Here is a 20817-nt window from a genome sequence, read left to right as displayed (position 1 = left end):
TGTGCAATTCTTTTAAGTATAAACTTTCTTTTTTTCAAAGAAGCTTAAAAATATGGAGTTATTTTTGTTTTTTGTTTTTTGGGTTTTTTTTTTTGAGACATCTCATGAAATTTAGCATCCAATTGTGCATGTGGTGATTTGAGAACAAGCTCTGGACAACTGAGTTTGGCTTCAGAATGGCCACAAATTGTTTTTTTATGTTTTCTCTGTGAAGTCTAACTAAGTGGGATTAGCATACAGACATAGGCCTTCATCTAAATGGGTTTTATTAAATGCTTTATCTTCATATGGTGGGTGTAAGGAAGAGATGCAGAATGTGGATGTTACCCTTCCATGCTTGTGAGGTTATGGGAAATGCAGATCACAATCAGATTAGAGGAAAGGTCTGCATGAAATGGCTGAGATTTAAATGTCCATCCAAGTTAGACAAACTAAATCGTCCTCATATGTACAATTAGCAAAAAATAATAATGTGTATGACATACTTTTGAGGTCTAAAGATGAAATATGAGAAAAGCATTTAAGACAATCCCTAGAACAAAATGGGCAATAAATGATATTTTAATAATACTGATTATAACAGTAACAATAGCTAACATTTATAGCTATAACAATGATAATTATTAAAATTATTGTTATCAACCCTTAAATAATTGCTTGCATTGTATACGTTTAATAATGGATGAGATAAAGGGAATATATTTCATATATCACTGAAAATACCTATTCATTCATTCATTCATTCTATTAAAAAATTCAATAAATATTTATTGAACCCCTTCCACCCAATTATATGCTAAGCATTTTTCTTGACACTGAGAATATCCCAGGGAAAAATACAGGTAAAGTTCTGTTACCATGGAGCTTTCAATTTAAATGGGGGATGAAAATCACTGCACAAATTGAAAGATGTAAAAATTAATAAATGAGTAGATTGGTGATAAATACTATAGAAATAGCTATTTGAAAGGCCAGGCCCTTTCAACAATGTCTGGCCAAAATATACAGTAAGAAATGTTTTTACATAGTGACTCAGCATGGGTTTGTATGTCTGAAACAATATTTTCCCTACATATGGTGGCTCATATTTATGTTTTCTGTTCTAGATTCTTCTATTTTATTAAATCTCTGCCCTTATACATTCTAATGGAGGGAGATAGATAGGCAGTAAGTCATAAATGTAACAAGCAAAATGTTACAAGATGATAAGCTCTATTGGGAAAAAAAAAGAGCAGGGTAAAGGAATCAGAGATAGTACGAGTGAGGTGGGGATCTTGCAGTTTTTAACATGGTCATCAGAGAAGAACTCTTGAAACCAGTGATATTTGAGCAAAGACATGAAGGAGTCAGGGATGAGGTGGAGGAGCCTTGTGAGTACCCAGAGAAGATCATTCCAGACAGAGAACAGGAAATGCAAAGTCTGAAACAGAGATGTGCTTGCTCTCTGGGAACTGGTAAGGAAAGCACTGTGGCTGGGCCCCAGAGATGAGGGGGAATGTAGTAGATGGTGAGGAGAGAGAGGTAATGAAGACCTTAGGACCTTATAATCGCAACAAAGATACTGCCTTCTACCTGGGCATATAACTGGAAAAGACAAAAATTCTAATTTTGAAAAGATACATGCACCCCAATGTTCATAGCAGCACTGTTTACAATAGCCAAGGCATGGAAGCAACCTAAGTGCCCATTGACAGGTGAATGGATAAAGAAGATGTGGTACATATATACAATGGAATATTACTCAGCCACAGAAAAGAATGAAACAATGCCATTTGCAGCAACATGGATGGACCTAGAGATTATCATACTAAATGAAGTAAACCAGACAGAGAAATACAAACACCATCTGATATCACTTATATGTACAAAAAAAGATACAAATGAACTTAATTACTCTTTTTCTTATTAAAACAGAAATATATTTACAGACATAGAAAACAAACTTATGGTTACTAAAAAAAATGGAAAGGGCAGGGAGGGATAAATTATGAGTTAGGGATTAACATACATACACTACTCTATATAAAATTGATAAACAACAAAAACCTACTGTGTAGCACAGGGAACTACATTCAATGTTCAGTACCTTGTAATAACATATAGTGGAAAAGAATCTTAAAAAGAATTACACTTATATACTTATATATATATGTATATGAATCACTTTTCTATACACCTGAAATTAATGCAACATTGTAAATTAACTATATTTCAATAAAGAAAACCAAAGATGTTGCTTTCTACACTGGGAAAGAAAGATGGAGACCCACTGGAGGACTTTGAGCAGAGGAGTGGTTGGTCTTCTTTATGCATTGACAGGATTGCTTGAGATGCTCTGGGGAGAATAGACTACAAGGGGTTAGAATAGAAGAAAAGTAGTTAGGAGGCTATTGAAACAGTCTGGGTTAGAAATGTTGGTTGACTGGTTGAGTTGATTGGTAATAGTGGAATTAGTGGCGAGTCAAAGAAGTGGTGAGACTCAGGATATATTTTGAAGGGTGGGGGACCAAACTGTGTCATGCCCTATTGGACATAAGGTATGAGAAAAAGACACCAGAGAGGAATCCAAGATTGTTTGGCTGAGCACCTGGATGTATAGGATTGTCGGTGCTTAAGTTGGGAAGAGTCATAGAAAGAATGGGTTTGGAAGAGGTCATGAGTTCAGTCCTGGGCATATTAAGTTTGAGGTGACTATTAGCCAACTAAGAAGAGAGATAATTAAATAGAGGAGTCTGGAGTTGAGGGCAGAAGACCAGGCTGGAGATATAAATTTGGATATTGGTCTGCATTTAGATAGTATACCGGGTTCAGCTGTGTCCCCCCAAAACTGATGTCCACCCAGAACCTCAGAATGTGAACTTACTTGGAAATAGAGTCTTAACAGATATAATTAGTTAAGATGAAGTCATGCTGGATTAGAGTGTACCCTGAATCCAATCACTGGTGTCCTTATAAGAAGAGGGAGATAAGGTTACAGAGACTCAGAGACACATAGAGACACACAGAGGGATGAAGGCCATGTAACATGACAGTAGAGGCAGAGATTGGAATGATGCAGCTGCAAGCCAAGGAACACCAAGGATTGCCAGGAGCTACCAGAAACTAGGAGGAAACAAGGAAAGATTTTCCCCTAGAGCATTTGGCAGAAATATGGACCTGCTGAGACTTTGATTTCAAACTTCTAGCATCCAGAGTAATGTGCTACAGTAGCCCTAAGAAACCACGAAGATGGTATTTGGAGCCATAACACTGGATGAGATTGTCAAGGCAGTGAGTGTTGACAGGGAAGTCCACAGGTTGAGCCCTGGGACTGCAACATTAAGAGGACAAGGAGAAATAGTGGACTCAGAAATGAGGGAAAAGGAGGGGCCAGTGAAGTGGGAAGACAACTAGGAGACAGTAATGTCCTCAAAGGCAATTGAAAAGTTTTATAAAAGAGAAGAGAGTGATTGGATACAAGGCTGGTGAGAATAAATTGGAGTTCATGAATGGAAAATTGGATTTAGCAACATGAAAGTCATTGATGATTTGGCAATAGAAGTTTTGATGGAAACCCTGGGGTAAAATCTTACTGGAAAGAGTTTAAAAGCAAATGGAAAAGAGAAATAGGATTCAGGAAGTATAACATGATGCCTCAGGAGTTGCATCATAAGCCAGAAGAGAGCAGAGAAATATGGCCATGGCTAACATTAAGAAAGTTGAAGAAGTTTCCTTTTATTCCATTGAAACTGGAAAAAAAATGATAATGGGAATGATGACATAGAGAGGAAGAAAAATTGTAAAGAAAGGGAGTATTGCTTTAGTGATGTCTTCAAACAGGTGAGAAGAATAAATAGTGCCTACGATGACATTAGATAATCATGGACAGTTCATATAAGTCAATAGAAAGGAAGGCAAACCATACAGGCTCAGAAATTGATCTGATAGTAAATATGGTGGCAGAAGTTTCTGGGAGTTTTGTTCTGATTGCTTCAGTTTTCTTAGGGAAGCAGGAGTCAAAGTCATGAGCTGAGATGGGGGAAGGAGAAGGTAAGTTGGAGATCTGAGGAAAGAAGAAAAGCCATTAAGTAGTTATCTAAGTCAGTGAATGGACTTAGGAAATACAACGAGGTTGAGAGGACACAAGAAAGCCCCACTTGAAGTTGATCATGAATAATTTAAAGTGGCTTATAAGCAATTTGCAGGGTTTATATTTTTTTGTGCCAGCTAAACCTTGCAGAGGTACAGTAAAGGTTGGATTTTAGCAGCTATGGTTCTGCCAAGCAAATATCTTCATTCAATAAAGTATGAGTGGGCCAAGAGAATTGAGAGTTTATTCAAGAAGAGGGTCATGGTGATGCACCAGCAATTTGAGTTGGGTAAATAGAGAAGAGAGGACATGAAGGGGTTGAGGAACACTGAGTATTTGGTGAGATTAATCCTTATACTAAGGATTGTGGGATATACGGTAGCTCTATTTTTAGTTTTATTAAGGAACCTCCATACTTTTCTCCATAGTGGCCGCACCAATTTACATTCCCACCAACTGTGTAAGAGGGTTCCCTTCTCTCCATACCATCTCCAGCATTTACTATTTGTAGACTTTTTAATGATGGCCATTCTGACCGGTGTGATGTGATACGTCATTGTAATTTTGATTTGCATTCCTCTAATTATTAGCGTGTTGAACATTTTTCCATGTTCCTGTTGGCCGTCTGTATTCTCATTTGGAGAAATGTCTATTTAGATCTTCTGCCCCTTTTTTTTTGTTACCACATAATCAAGCAATTCCACTCCTGAGCATATATCCAGAGAAAAGTATAATTCGAAAAGATACATGCACCCTAATGTTCATTGCAACACTGTTTCCAGTAGCCAATACATGGAAGCAACCTAAATGTCCATTGACAAATTAATGGATAAAGAATATATGGTACATATATACAGTGGACTATTAGCCATAAAAACAATGAAATAATGCCATTTGCAGCAACGTGGATGGACCTAGAGATTATCATACTAAGTGAAGTAAGTCAGATGGAGAAAGACAAATATCATATGATGTCACTTATATGTGGAATCTAAAAAATTTATATAAATGAAATCTATGAAACAAATATAGATTCACAGACAGAGAAAACAACTTTATGGTTACCAAAGGGGAAGGGGAGGAGGGATAAATTAGGAGTTTGGGATTAACATATACACACTATTTTATATAAAATAGATAAACAACAAGGACCTACTTATAGCACAGGGAATTATACTTAATATCTTGTAATAATCTATAAGGGAAAAGAATCTGAAAAAGAATATATATATATATATATATATATATATATATATATATATATATATATCACTTTGCTGTACACTTGAAACTAACACAACATTGTAAACCAACTCTAGTTCAATTAAAAAAAAAAAAAGAAAAAGGATTGTGGGAATCCAGGGATTAGATGAAGGGAACCCGAAAAGGAGAAGACTGCAGTCAGAGAGTGAAATGCTTATAATTGGAATTACAGAGAGGCTGCAGTTAGTAATAACAGATACTGAATTCTGATATTGATTCCATGATGTACTAATCAATCATGACTAACAGTTTGGAAAACATTGTTAGGAGGAGGTATTGAGGTAGGGGTACATGGATACATGAGGCATCACTGCATGGGTCACATTTGGCCCATGAATGAGGAGGGGATTTCTGGCAAATATCTGTAAGAGGAACATTCCACTTGGAGAGAAAAGCAGGTGTAAAGACTCTAAGGCAGGAGTGGACTCGGCACATTAGGGGAACACAAAGTAGGCCAACAGTAGCTGGAGTTTAGTGAATGAGGGCAAGTGTAGAATGAAATAAGGTCATATAGGACCTTAGAGAAAGAATTTGGATTTTATTCTAAGTGCATTGGGATGTCATTAAAACATTTTATTTAATGACATCAGATTTACCCTTTAAAAAGCTTATTTTGACTTCTGTGTGTAGAATGGAGGGGTGTGAGGGAAAAAAGAGTTAAGACTAGAATCTGGGAAGTCAGTTCAGATGTGTTACAATGGTCCAGGTGAGAGATGGTGATGGATAGATGACGGTGTGGTGGCTGAGCTGGAAAGAGGTGTAGAGATGCAGGATTTACTTTGTAGAGACCAGAGATCTGCTGATGACTTGGATGTGTAGCATGTATATCTGGTAGAGGAAATGAACAAAGTAAGAATGACTCCTAGAGTTTTGGCCTAAGCAACCAGGGGATGGATCAGACAGTGAAGATAGGAGAGGAGCTAGTAGGTAAGGATGATCTGGTTAGCAGACACTAAAGGCTGCACAGGAAGCTGCATAAGTCTGTAATTGATGTTAACTGATGAGGATTGGATGGGAGTCAACATGTAAAAGAACTCCTTCTTTCAAAGTCAAATGATAAAGCAAGAAACTGACATGCTCTATTAACAGAAATATAAGAATGGACTCCTGTTCCATAGTGGTGCTCCAGCGTCTCATGGGTTTTTCCATTGATGTTTGGGGGAGCTGGTATATTCGTCTTCCCTTTTAGGTCTGACATGGACAGTGGATACCCAGGCTAATTTTCTTTAAATATCACTTTGTATAAATCAGCCCAGTCACAATGTGTTTAGAGCCCTTTATGGGGTCCCTCTTTACAAGAATAAGTCCAAATTCTTTGTCCTTCTAGTACAAGCCTTCTCCATGTGGCTTCTCTCTTTATTACCGCTCTCTTCCAAGTTCTAGGGTTTTAGTTTTTCCATCTTTCAAAATGAGGAGGTTGGTTGGGTGAATATGTGCCAAGATTCTCATCAGCCCTACTGGCCTATGGGTCTACACTTCAAGCATGGTAAAATTCAGCCACATTGCTCTGCTTATATCTCTACAGCTACATAAGCATAGTACGTTTTTTTTCTTTTTGCCTAATTCAGTTCGACCTTCTTCAATAAACTTCTTTCTCTGAAACACTGTTTCTAATTACCTCAACCTGTAACTGCTCATTGTCTTCACTCTTTTGAATTCACAAAACATGTATCTATATTGTCTATCAAATCACTCATCTTTCCCTTTGCCCAACCATCCACTTCTCTATTCATCAACTCATCCATCTATTTGACCAGGCATGTCTTCGGAGGCAACATGATCTAGTGGGAGGAACGTATGCTTTAAAGTTCTATACTCCTGGGTTTGACTCCCATTTCATTATGAATATCATTACTATTATTTTTATTATTATGTTTTACTTGTAGAGCATTTTACAAATGCTCACCTTTCTATCAAATCACTCACCTTTCCCTTTGCCCAACCATCCACTTCTTTATTCATCAACTCATCCATCTATGTGACCTGACATGTCTTCGGAGGCAACATGATCTAGTGGGAGGAACATACGCTTTAAAGTTCTATATTCCTGGGTTTGAATCCCATTTCATTATGAATATTGTTACTATTATTTTTATTATTATGTTTTACTTGTAGAGCATTTTACTCCACTGAAATTCTACTTTCTAATCTGAGAATCTGATAAAAAATATCTTTAGTACCAGATTAAAAACCTAATGTATATGTATAGCTGATTAACTTTGTCATACAGCAGAAACTAACACACCATAGTAAAGCAATTATACTCCAATAAAGATGTTAAAATAAATAAATAAATAAAAATTCCAATACATGGTAGGCATATAAGCAGACAAGTATGACCTTGCTTTTGCCTGCTTCAGATTATGAACTCCTTAAAGATAGAATTATAACATTATAACTATTTGTTAATTTAGTATCTGACACACAGTAGACATTGAATAATTGCTAGTTTATAATGTTGATGAAGTGGTAATAACATTCTCCAGAGTGGCCATTTTATTCAACAAATGACTTTTGACGACTTGAGATAGCAGACCCTGTGTTATTCTCTATAGACACAAAGATGAATAGGCACCCATTCCTCCTAGAGAAGCTTACGTTCAAGGAGAAAGACAAGCAAAGCATGATACACTGAGGTTATTACTAAAAGTGAGCACAGTCACAATATAGGAAGGAAAGATACTACCAGTTTTGGGAGCAAGTGGAGACCTAGGTCACATCAGGTGGGTCTTAATGAAGGAGAAGTGGTTGTCATAGAGATAAGGAGGCAGGGGTGGTCCCAGAGGAAGAAAAAATGCACAAAGGCAAGGAGGAGCATTATTTGGGGGGGGGTGGTTATTTGGAATAGTTCAGGTGTGATTCAGTTATGAAAAATATGTATGTGATAAAGTTGGAGGTAAGAAAAGGACTTTGCATGTCAGGCTAAGCAGTTGGAATGTTTCATGTGAAATTAAGGAGCCTTGGAATTTTTTAAGCAGCAGAATCACATGGTCAAGTAAGTCTAGTTAGAATACTCACACTAATGACAGTATGGAAGACAGACTAGTGTAGGAAAAGTGGCAAAGTGGGAACACGTAAAACACAACAAAGTGATGTTCTTGAAAAAACTGAGGTGTGAGAATCTCTCCTAAGGCCCAACTCGAGATGCTAGATATATAGTTAGAATTTCCAATTCTGAGTTTCTAGTCCATAATTGTCACCTTCTCATGAGTAGGTGATTGTCAAGAAGAATATAAATAGTAAAATGGTTTGCTTAGAGAAATATAGTTATCATTTGTAGAGTATTAGAGCAGCTTTGAATATAGATCTATCAGAGAAACACAGGGAGAAGCCATGCGAAGAAAAAGGAAGAGCTTGGAGTGATGCATTTACAAGCCTAGGAACGCAGGCATACACCAGAAGCTCAGAGGAAGCAAGGAAGAATCCTAGCCTAGAGCCTTTGAGACAGCAGTTCAGACTTCTAGCCTCCAGAATTTGACACAATAAATTTATGTTGTTTTGAAAGGAATGACAGGAAAGAAGGAAGGAAAGAAGGAAGGAGGGAAGGAAGGAAGAAAGGAAGGAAGGAAGGAGGGAGGGAGGGAGGGAGGGAGGCAAGGAAGGAAGGAGGAAGGGAGGGAGGGAAGGAAAGAAGGAAGGGGAAATAAGCAAGTAAGTAGACAGCACGACCCAATACATGTTAGGCTAGAAGTGAGAACAGGATCTATAGGAGCAGAAGAGGGCACCTTGGAGAAGCCAGGTAAGGCTTCCTGGAAGAGGTAACCTGGTGCTTACTTTTGGAGTTTGGGTAGGAATAAGCTTAAAGGGAAAAGTCAAAGTGGAAGACTGTTCTTGGCTGAGATGAACACATGGGACCCTGTGTTCCATGGGAAAACCATGCTCTTTAGAGCTAACTAGATCTCGTTTCTGAGTCCATCACTTACTATGAATGATGAAAAGTTATTCCTCTCTGCACCTCTGTTCCTTCATCAATCAAATGGAAGAAGGAACAAAGAACTGTTCTAGATGAAAGAGGAGTCATAAGCAGGAACTCAAGCATAATAGAAGCCGAGGGGTGGTAACTTTGTCCAGAAAGTAGCAAGGAAGTTTAACAGACTATGACTACATCCTTTTTGATTTAAAGTAGATTCCTTATCATTGTGTTTAAATACAATTTTTTTTTGGAATCAGATTTCTCTTCGACATTTTTTAAAATGACATTGATAATACCTGTTGCATAGTTCTAAAAATGATGACATGGATTTTGCTTGGAGACCTAAAAAAGTGAGGCTAGATACAGCTAGTGTGCTCCAATATTAATAAGAGCCATTAAAACTTTTACAGCATACTTGCCGGTGACCAAAGGTCATTCCATTATACGTATGTTTATTCCAGAAGCATATTTGGAAAAGTCTTAACTGGGGCTCAAATCAATTTCTAATTTCCACACCATGAACCTCTTATTTCAGCCCTTATTCACACACCCGCAAATGCATGCCCTTTATAATGTAGCAATGTCAACATATACTAACAAAACAAACAAACAAAAAGAAATGGAGAACACACAGGAGGGTATACATTATAGTTCCCTGAATAAATTGTAGTGAACACCTGTCTAAGACCATCCTTTTGTTGCTGTTGTTGTTTATTAGATTCAGAGCATCTTCCCTCTGTCAGTTCCCTGTCTATTAGACTATAAACTTGCAAAGTTTACCATTATGTTAAACACTTTTGGATGCAAAGGTAGGGGTGGGAGACTCGAGGGAGGAAATGGAAGCAGACAGATGAATCACATAAAGGAGTTAGAAGAAGGCTTTAGGGTAATGAACTTTTTGGGGTCCCGGGTAATGCCATCCAAGAAGCTGACAGTAACCTTATGACACCAGAATATACACTAGAAGGAGAGACGTACCTCTTTGCTCACTGACCAAGCAGCTGAATACAAAGCTGAGGGGAAGGTGATCAATGAGCCTCTGGCCCTGACTGTCACCATCTCACCCCAGTGCCTCCTATAAGACTGGAGTCAGCCCTTACTGGTGTCAAACTTATGTTGAAAAGCCATGGGTTGACTTTCTCCTCCTAGGAGCTGTGTGACAATGAGTTAGCAAGAGGTTTCAGGAGCTCTTCTTAGGATACTTAGGGAGTCACTGATTGCATCAAACCTCCTAAGAAGGTGAGATCAATATCTGTAGAGCTCTAGAAGAAATGGTTGAGGTGTTTTAGACCTAAACTGGAATGTTGGGGAAGATATAGAATAAATACCTTGACAGGGTCCTGGTTGAGATTACTGACATCTAAGATGGATGGTTGCTAGGCAGGTGTTGGTAAAGATGTATAAAATGGAAGTGATTTCTAAAATGGATAGGTACATACAGAATGTGTGTATGAATGACCCACACAGTGGGATGGTAAGAGAGTACCAAGTAACTTCAAGGAATGTGGTCCTTATCACCATGCCTGACACATAATTATCACATGCTGATTTATTTTATTGGTTTGAATTATATATTAAAACCCCAAGTTCTTAGAACCAGAAGGAGCCAGAAAGAGCATGCCAGCCACCATCCCACTAGTTCACAAGACGGGCCCTTTCCCTTCCCGTGGCAGGCCTCTTGCCCCATGTCTGAGCTCCTCTCAGCACCAAATATGCTACTGCTGGGGAGCTATGATTAGTTTCTAAGTGAGAAAATACACCCCCAATGGAAATTGATGATGATCAGAGCCAAAAGCAGAGGAGGAATCAAGGAAACCAGGATTAGCGGTAGGGAGCTTCTGCTATCGGCTGACTCTGTTGGGTCATGGCCTCATTACCCCAAATTATTCTCTCCTATTCTGCCTAGATTACTTTACAATCTTATTTCACATTACATATTCTGAAATTCCAGGAAGGCAATTAGGAAGAAAGGGAGTTCTAGGAAATGGTAGGAATTGAAGAGAGCGTGGGAAATGATTTTATCTTATTAAAGTTTTCACAATCCAGTTACAAAATAGACTTGTGATTGTTTTATTTTCCAAACTGGTATTTTGGTTTCCGATAACACACACACATACACACACACACACATGCACACACAAAAGTATTTCAGCTATACTCAGGATTTTTAATATGGACCTAGATGCTATAGTCACAAGATATGTAATACCTTTTAAAAATGTGAACAATGAAAAGATTGAGACATAGGTCCCTAGAAAACAGTCACAATCAATTAAAAGACAATCTGATCGTATTTTTGCATTTATGGCTCCTATCTTTAATTCTAATGTCTAATGTTTGTCTTTCAAGGAAGCTTACAAGTTCGCTACCAGCTAAGCAAGGAAGAAACCCATGTATTCACCATCGATACAGAGAACTTTGCCAACAGAAGACTGCACCACCTGAAGATTAACCGAGAGGGCAGAGTGCTTACCATTCAGGTACCTTACTTCCTTTCTCATTCAGCCAAATGTGCCTTTGGTGCTCAATACAACTTTTCTGAGCTTCGACCCTGAGCCAACTGTGCAGCCAAGTTCTGGGGACAGGTAAAAACCACACTCAGCCCTAGCCTTTGGAGAATTAGAATAGTGGTCCTCAGGGTGCATCCCCCTCATCAGCATCAGTATCACTTGGGACCTTGTAAGAAATACTCATTCATCAGTATCATTTGGTACCTTGTAAGAAATACTCTTGGGCTCCACGTCAGATCTACTTAATCAGAAACTTTTCTGTGGGGAGGGGGAGCAGGTGATGCTGATGTCTGTTCAGGTTTGATAACCCCTGAACTGTAGCATAATGAGGAAATCACAAGGGATGGGTAAAGGCTGTGGGAGGAGAGTGCACAGGTGATACAGGAGCATGGATGAGGGCACACACCTCACCTGGGCATCAGTACGGGTAACCCTGAACAACAAGGAGGGGAGGTTAGGGGCACCAACCCCCCGCCCAGTCAAAAACTTGAGTATAAATTATAGGTGGCCCTTACTGTCTTCAGTTCCTCTGTATCCACAGTTCCCCATCTGTGGATTCAACCAATGGAGGGTCCCGTAGTACTGTTGTATAATATTTACTATTGAAAAAACTCCTCGTATAAATGGACCTGCACAGTTCAAACACATGTTGTCCAAAGATCAAGGGTACTTACATTCTGGAAGAAGTTAGGAGTAAATTGAGTCTTGACGTTGATTTCGAATGGGCTGGGTGGGGAAGAAAGAGGCAGAGGGTCCCATTGAGCCCCTGTAAAGCTGTCTGAAAGAGCAGAGTGTGTGTCAGGCACTCCACAGAATTCCCGGGGTCTTGGTACAAAGAGGAGCATCAGGCAATAGTGGATCGCAATAGAAAATGGGCAGAGTCCAGACCATCCCCCTTTAGAACCATGACCTCAGGTGAGCTCTTAAATCTGCCCAGAAATCACCCCTTAGTCTTTGTTGATTCATCCATCCTCATGATCTCCTAGATGGCAATTTTAAACTTTCCCTCTCTCCTTTGACCACCGACAGTTGCAATTCAATCTCCACTCTTGGTAGATGACTTCATTGCCTTCTTTCTGTGAAAGAATGTAGCATTCAGAAGAGAACATCCACACGCTCTCAGCACGTTTCTCCACCTACTTCCATCTGTGTCTGTGCACCTCTTTCCCTCCTGTTGCTGAAAACGAATAGCTAATGGCTCTAGCGAAGACCTGACCAATCACTTGTGGGCCAGATCTCATACCTAGTGGAGAGCATCACTGCAGCATTACCCTCCTCACCTTTCTTTACAGCATTTTTCCAGCTCTACTTAATGGCTTCCCAAAGCATAAAGCATGCAAGTATTACAGGCATTGAAGAAAACCAAAAACATGAACAAAAAAGTACGGTGTCGGGAGGGAAGGAAAACTCACTCTCTTATCTGACTCCATGTACTGCCCCATTTTCTCTTTCAGTTTATTGCCCAATTCCTTGGAAATGTTGATTATAGGCTTGTTCTCCAAATTTCCTCTTCCTTTTTCTTAAACCTACCCAATGAAAGTTTGTCACTGAGCGGCTACAAAATCACACTTCTCAAGAGAGCAGTGGCCGGATCTTGCCGAATCCAATGGTCTCTTCCTCATTTGTCTTTCACTGGCATTTGACACAATGACCTTTTCTTTTGTATATATTCTTTTCCATTATGGTTTATTACAGGATATTGAGTATAGTTCCCTGTGCTATATAGCAGGACCTTGTTGTTTATCTATTTTATATATAGTAGTGTGTTTATGTTAATCTCAACCTCCCAATTTATCCCTCCCCCACTCCCTTTCCCCTTTGGTAACCGTAAGTTTGTTTTCTATGTCTGTGAGTCTGTTTCTGTTTCATAAATAAGTTCATCTGTATCATTTTTTAGATTCCACATATGAGTGATATCATATGACATCTGTCTTTCTCTGTCTGGTTTACTTCACTTAGTATGATTATCTCTAGGTCCATCCATGTTACTGCAAATGACATTATTTCATTCTTTTTTATGGCTGGGTAATATTACATTGTATGTATATATCATATCTTCTTTATCTGTTCATCTGTCGATGGACACTTCGGTTGCTTCCCTGTCCTGGCTATTGCAGATAGTACTGTTATGAACACTGGGGTTCATGTATGTTTTGAATTAGAGTTTTCTCTGGATATTTGCCTGGGAATGGGATTGCTGGATCACATGAGTTGCCTTTAATTGACATACCCCTGCTCCTCTTTTTGTTCCCCTATAGCCTCTTCTGAACACAGCAACCCAAGTGATCCTATTAAAACATTAGTGAGGTCATGACACTCTTCTGTCCAGACCCCTTCCATGGTTTCCTTTCTTATGCAGAGTAAAGCCAAAGATCTTGCAGTGGCTTAAGAGCATCTCCATGACCCCACACACCTTGCTCTCTTCCTGCTGTGACTTCTCTGATCTCACCTATTCCTGTCCCCTCTGTAACTCCACTCAGGCCACTCTGGCCTGCTTGCTATTTCCAGAGCTCTTGACTACGCCTGAGTTTGCTTTGCCTAGAACACGATTGTTCATGTGTCTACATTGCTTACCTGTACTTGTACTTCCTTCAGGACTTCACTCAAAATTTGACTCAAGGATGTCATCTTTGGGTGCCTTATTTAATACAGCAATCCAGCTCCTTGACTTCAATCCTAAACCACTTATGCACTATCTAGCATCCGATACAACTTATCTATTTATCTAATTTCTTGTCCTATCTCTCTCCTCTAGAATGTAAGCTTCATGAGGACAGGGATTCTTGTTTATTTTCATTACCATGGAACCCCAATTTATCAAGCAGTGTCTCCCATATAGCAGGTCCTTAATAAATATTTTTGACCTAGGTGAATTAATTCCACAAGGCTTATGTGGAGAAGATTAAATTAGCCCTGTGGAGAAGGGAAGGGAAACCGCTGGATTTTAGGCAGGGGAAGTAGCATGGGTAGGCTTTCATTTCCTGAGGCTCGCTGTGATTGCTCCATGGAGATACACATTTGGGAGCCATGAGATATAGGATGGAGACCAGGCAGGAAGAGAAGATAAGGGCCTCAACTAGTGCAGTGGGGTAGCCAATGAGAGGAAGACTTGAGAAAGGTCTGGAAGGAACGTCAGTAGCCTTGGGTGACTGTCTGGATATGGATTATGGGATAAGTCAAGACTGACTATTCGTTTTTTTGATTGGGTGGAAGTTCAGGAGTCATTGGCAAATATAGGACACAATCACAATTCCTGAATGATTATAATTTAATGGACTCACCTCTAGTATTGACTCTTGAAATAAGAGTTAAAAGTCTTTGGGTTGAGGCCAGATTAGAGGACAAAGGAGGTGGAAGTGATGACATCTTTTTTGAACATGTCTTGACTGAGGCCTTGACGGGACATCTGGGCTGCATGCTGGTGGGCATTTGCATATATGACCCCTTCTCTTTTTCTTTCTATTTCCTGTCTTCTTTCCACAAACAAAAGGCACAAATAAGGCAGTGAGAGAACAATGGGGTACTCCCTTCTCTTCATCTCAAGGGTTCCCACCAATCAATCAATAGTCAATGATAAGCACATGTTGGTGGAAGACATACCATTTCCAAAGCACAGAAGTAGCAGAAAGAAATGGAGATGGAGAGTTTCTTTGTTTTTTAACTTTAAATCAATTTATTGACACAGTCACATGACATACTTGTCTCTGTGACACTCCCACCCACCCCCACCCACCCTTGCCCTATCTCCTCTCCTTCCTCCCCACTTAGAACAAGCCTTCCCTGGCTGTCCAGTGGTTAGGACCCTGTGCTTTCACTGCCAAGGGCGCAGATTCAGTCCCCGGTTGGGGAACTAAGATCCCTTGTGGCTTGTGCAGCCAAATTTAAAAAGCAACAACAACAAAAACCAAAACAACAACAAAAAAAAAATAGAAAAAAAAAAAGGAACAAGCTATTTAGTAAAAACAGAACGGGGTAAGCTACTGCCCCTTCTCAGTCTCAGGCATTACTCAGAACCAGTTATAAAGAGAGGGCAGATGGTTAGCACTATACTCAGCCAGCCAGAGGCCTCCAGTAGCTAAGAACAGACCCTCCCACAAGGTATCATCTTGAGTTGCTAGTCCTTCTCCTCTCTGTCCTGTGTGACCCTAGGAAGGAGTCCTTAGGCACCAGGGCTGCAGGCAAGAGTGAGAAATCCTGGTGATGATTTGAGAATTGTAATTTGGCCAGTGGTTTCGAATCCTCAGGTGCCCCGACCCGTGCCCTGGTGGTGGAGGTAATCTACAGGGTCCCTACTTAAAATACATTAATGTCATTAAACAGATTAAGCCAGGTTACCAAAATGCCAGCACAATTACGAGCTGTAAAGAAGGAGGAGGCCCAGCATTTTCAATCCATGGAGTTAATGTCTTCCTCTGAGAGGTGAAGACCCTGAGATCAAGCGAGGGATCCCTAGTGTGGGACAGGCTTGGGTGTAAATCCCAGCTCCATCACTTATGCTCTGGGATCTTAGACGGGTTATACACCTTTCTGAGGTTCAGTCTATTTATCTGTAAAAAAAAGTTTGAGTGTTGTGGGGATGGGCTGGGGTGCAAATGCAGCTGAGCTCAGTCGGTTCTGGTAAAGGTTCTGTGAAAGAGCATAACTAAGGGACCAAATGCGAAGCTTGGCATCTAGGGGTCACAAAAAAAAAAAAAAAAAAAAAGAAAGAAAAGAAAGAAAGAAAAAAAGAAAAAGATTTGTTCAATTTCCCTCCTTTTCTCATCTCATTTAATGATTTGACAAGACCACTGGGCATCCTTGATTCTGAGATTAACAAAGCTTCTCCAGGCCAGATTACAAATTTTAGGCACCCTAAAGTTTAAAGGACTGTGGTACTTCACTCCCTCACCACCTCACCAAGAGCAGTTAAAAAGAAAAGCAATCCTAAAGCATAAAATAAACATAAGGGAGTATAGCATAATAATGTATTTCTCGTTGAAGACTTCAGTGATTGCCTAGCCCCTATCATAAAGATTGAGGTCCTAGAAATAAATGTTTGTGGTACAACCCCCCACATTTTTTGCTTTTGCCCTGTGCATTTGCTAAGCTTTTCAAATGGGTAACCCAGCACCTGAGTCAGTACCAAGGGTGCCCTCAGGTGCACTCAGGTGCCCTCACTCCACATCAGGGCTGGAATCCATTCCCCAACTATCTCAAGCCTTCTTTGAATCACCCTACCTTCATCTCCAAACCTTTAAAAATACTTATTAAAAAAATAACCCTTTGATTAAGTGTCATTCACCTCCTTCTCCCCCTTCTTTGTCATCTGGTTAAAGTAGAAAGGACCAGGTAAGTTCCCACAAAGCAGAACAGTAGGACAAGAATGACTCACATACTAGAACAATTAGCTCTTCCAAGCGTGACAGTGTTGAGGGAATCACTTGCATAGGAAACTGATCCTTTGGAGCCTGGGGAGGAGGTGAGAGGCAGGAGCTGGAGGAATCTCAGCTCAACCTTCAGTTTTAAGACTCCTTCTACTGCTCTCCACTCAGCAGGAAATTCCCACTCACTTTAGCCTCCTTTCCAACCTGGGCAACAAAACATGAGAAGAGGCACCCTTCCCCTTGCTGGAAGAGACAGTTCCAGAGTGTAGGTGAGAGCTCTGAGATAAGGCAGCGAGAAAACTCCTTCAGGGCAAGGACTGAATCTGGGCATTAAATAGATTGCCGGTGAGGACCATGGGTATGAAAAACCCTATGTTGTATAAAGGTGTGGAGGCCACCAGGGCAGCCGGAGGCATACTGGTGTTGTGATGGATGCTGTCTTCATAACCCAAAAGATAGAAAGGGAATCAGTACAGGATGTTTGTTTATTCACTCAACAAACCTATCTATCTTTGGAGTTACTTTCCCAGTTTCTGTAGTAGGACTTACAGAAAATGTGTATCAATAAGATGTCCTCGAAGAGCCAATAGTTTAGTGGGGAAAAATGAAGGGGAGAGAGAGAGAGAGCAGATCATTAAAATACAGCATCTTAAATGCAAGGTTAGAGGTAGAAAAAAATAAAAAGGCACCATGAGAACAGAGAACGGGATCAATTAATCTAACCAAGGCATCAAGGAAAGCTTCTGGGAGGAGGTGGACTCTGGGAACACTTAGAACAGCATCTGGCACATAGAAGATGCTCAAACATTTGTTGAATGAATTCTGTAGAAATTCAGAAATAAGAACACACAGTGACTGTCTACAAGCTGCTCAAGCATCTAGAGAGATACGGACAAGTAAAGCAAACTCCATATTGTGTGGTTGGTGGGCCACATGCTGAGGGGACACTGCTATGTGATGCTGTGTGGCCTTGCCCAAGTTTGTGATCTCTGTGACATCAGTTCCACCATCTGAAATACAGGGGGTAATAATGTCTATTTCACAGTATTATAGGGAAGAATGCATTTTGAAGGATACTTTAGTATGGTGTCTCATACATAGCAAGTCTTCAATAAATAACAAGTATTATTAAAGCATAATTTCATGAATGAAAAAGAAATAAACCATATAATCACATGTCACAAGTCATAGCCACTGACTTCCTTCACAGCGGAAACCACCGCGGGACCCAGAGTCCTGGAAGAGGGTCACTCTGAACAGCAGTGGGTACAGAAGGAGGGTCCTGGTGGTGGGAGCTGGGAGCAGTGGGTGTGTGTCCTGGTCAGCTGCCCCCCAAGGGGAGCCCGGGGACAGGCACGCAGCTGACGGGGTCTTAGTCTCCTCTTCCTACAGATGAACTGTGATATGTTACAAGGATCCTTCCCAGGGATAACATCATACGAATATTCAGAGTAGAGCCGGGAAGAAACTGGTAGGGTTCGACTAGACAGAAAAAACCTGGGGATGGATGGGAAACGATGCCTTGAAATGGGGAGGAGAACAAAGAGATGGAACTGGAATTAACAACGTGTATGGAAAGGAGGGTTCCCTAAAGAATGACCCTAAAGTCCCAAAGAATCCCCCTCGTGGCTTTCACTCATCTGCAAGATGGGATTATCATCTGTTCATGTTGGTGGCAACTGTTCAGCTAGCCTCCCCTCCCCAGGGTCAAACCTTTTGTCAAACTGAAATATTCACTCAGGAAAATCCTCCCAGGGCACCCATGAATGAGGCCAGGTCAGAATGATTGGAGCAAAGGAGGTGGTAATGGTTTTAAGGACCAAATGGGGAGAAGCGGGGAGAGATTGGGAATGAATGCCTGTTTTCCTTTTAATGTTAATCCTGCACAGCGAGCCGTTCTTGAAAGGCTTCGTTTGTTTGCTTGTTTGCAGCAAAGAATTTGGTGAGAAACTCTCAGTGGGGAGATAAATACCTGTCAAAAGCTGTACAGAATTTCCCAGGGAGAAGACTTGTGTGAACGCCTTTATTTCACCAAGAGTAAAGAAACGGGTATTTTATGCGCATTGTGGGAGAATTAGCGAGACGTTTCTCATCTCTCCAGAGAGAAAGTCCCAGAGAGGGCTCTGCCCTGCGTGTGTTTTCAAAGCTGTTTCATATGGTAGTGTTTTATGTCCTGGACATGCGGACCTCTGCCGATGCCTCTTTGTTGTCTCTTTTCCTGCAGATGGATGAACACCTCCGACTCAGTTATAACTTCTCCTCAGAGGTTGAGTTCAGGGCTATCAGGTCCCTCACCTTGGGCAAAGTCACAGGTTTGTTTTTCTCGTCCATGCCTTTCCGGCAGGCTCTGTTAAAATAAATAAAGTAATAAATAATTTTCATCGGGGGGAACAACAAGATGCGGATAATATCCAAGATGTAGAACCAAGAGTCCTGCTATGGGAGGCTGAGAGGTACGTGTGGCAGGACCAGAAAGTGGCATGTATATCTACTTCGTAGAATCCCGAGTAAGGTAAATGAACAAAGTGATTCACCAAAATAATTATTTTTACCTAATTTCAAATTAGTTAACTTAAAGTGTTTACTGAATTCCTTCAGTTAAATTTATGTAAATTTCACTTAAATAATTTAAGGATTTGAACAACCCAATTATTTAATTCTGTAAGTCCTTAATCTGTTTTCTAATTTATCAAAAATTCAAAGAGGATTGGAATCTCCTACGATAATAATGGATGCTCTTTTTTCCTACAGGAAGATCTGTGAATTTTCATTTTATATCTAATGATGACTTTTATTAGGTGTAAGCAAGATTGAAATTTTTATATCTTCTTGGTGAATTGAACTTTTTTTTCACACTGGAGTAATATTTTTTAACTTTAATGTCTCTGTGCTTAATCTAGTTTGTTATTAATATAGCTAATTCGGTTTTGCTTTAGTTAGTATTTGCCTGGTATATCATTTTCCATATTTCCCTTTCAATCTTTTATTTTTTTAGCCTTATATATGATCTTGTGAAGAGCTATAGCTAAATACTGCATTTTTATCCAGTTTGGCCATCTTCTATTTTATAAATTGGCAAATGTAAGCCCCTGTACATTTGGGGGTTACTTGTATGATTGGATTTGTTTCTGCCTCCTTATTTTCTACTTGTCAGCTTTTCCTGTGATTCTAGCATGTTCTTTCTTAGTCTCTCAGTCACAATACAGTGCAGAAAACATTAGTAACCCGAGGCATTTTAAGCAGGAATGGATTTAACTCAGGAAATAAGTTGCTTTTAAAATTGTGGCCGCACTTACAGTGTGCATTCTTGTTAGAGTATTTTGGAGTAACTCCCCAGGCAGCTCTGAGCTCATGAGTGGGGAGCTATTAACTCCCAGGCCATCCCTAATGCGAGACTAGAGTCCACATGCCACTGTGGCCGCAGTGGCACGTGTCAACTCCCAAGAGGCGGAGAAGGTCTCTTAAAAAGGGTGGCAGAGAATACTTCAGGTTACCATGGCTTTGCTGGCCAGTAGAAAAAGCTGAAAAGGCAGATAAATGACTCCTGTCACACTATAGCCTTCCAGATTCATAAACAGTACCTAATTTCCAGAACGTAACGTGCATCCAGAAATCTATCTGCTGTCAGGTCTGGGAAATGTCAGTTTTAGTTGCTAAAATGGCAGTTGAATGAGCCAATCAACAGTGACTGACTTCTAG

General features: G+C 40.1%; 1 protein-coding gene across 1 annotated transcript in view; it reads left to right on the top strand.

Annotated features, from left to right (window-relative positions):
* The window catches only part of CNTNAP5 (contactin associated protein family member 5), an 880881-nt gene that overhangs the window by 819018 nt on the left and 41046 nt on the right, over positions 1 to 20817 (top strand). Inside the window, exons 20-21 of the mRNA XM_082465787.1 lie at positions 11595 to 11725; positions 19343 to 19430. Of these exons, the coding sequence (XP_082321913.1) occupies positions 11595 to 11725; positions 19343 to 19430 (219 nt within the window). The remainder of the gene's footprint in view (positions 1 to 11594; positions 11726 to 19342; positions 19431 to 20817) is intronic.

Source organism: Balaenoptera physalus (assembly GCF_965194825.1).
Source record: "Balaenoptera physalus genome assembly, chromosome: 6".
NCBI lineage: Eukaryota > Metazoa > Chordata > Mammalia > Artiodactyla > Balaenopteridae > Balaenoptera > Balaenoptera physalus.
This window is presented reverse-complemented; position numbering and strand designations above follow the sequence as displayed.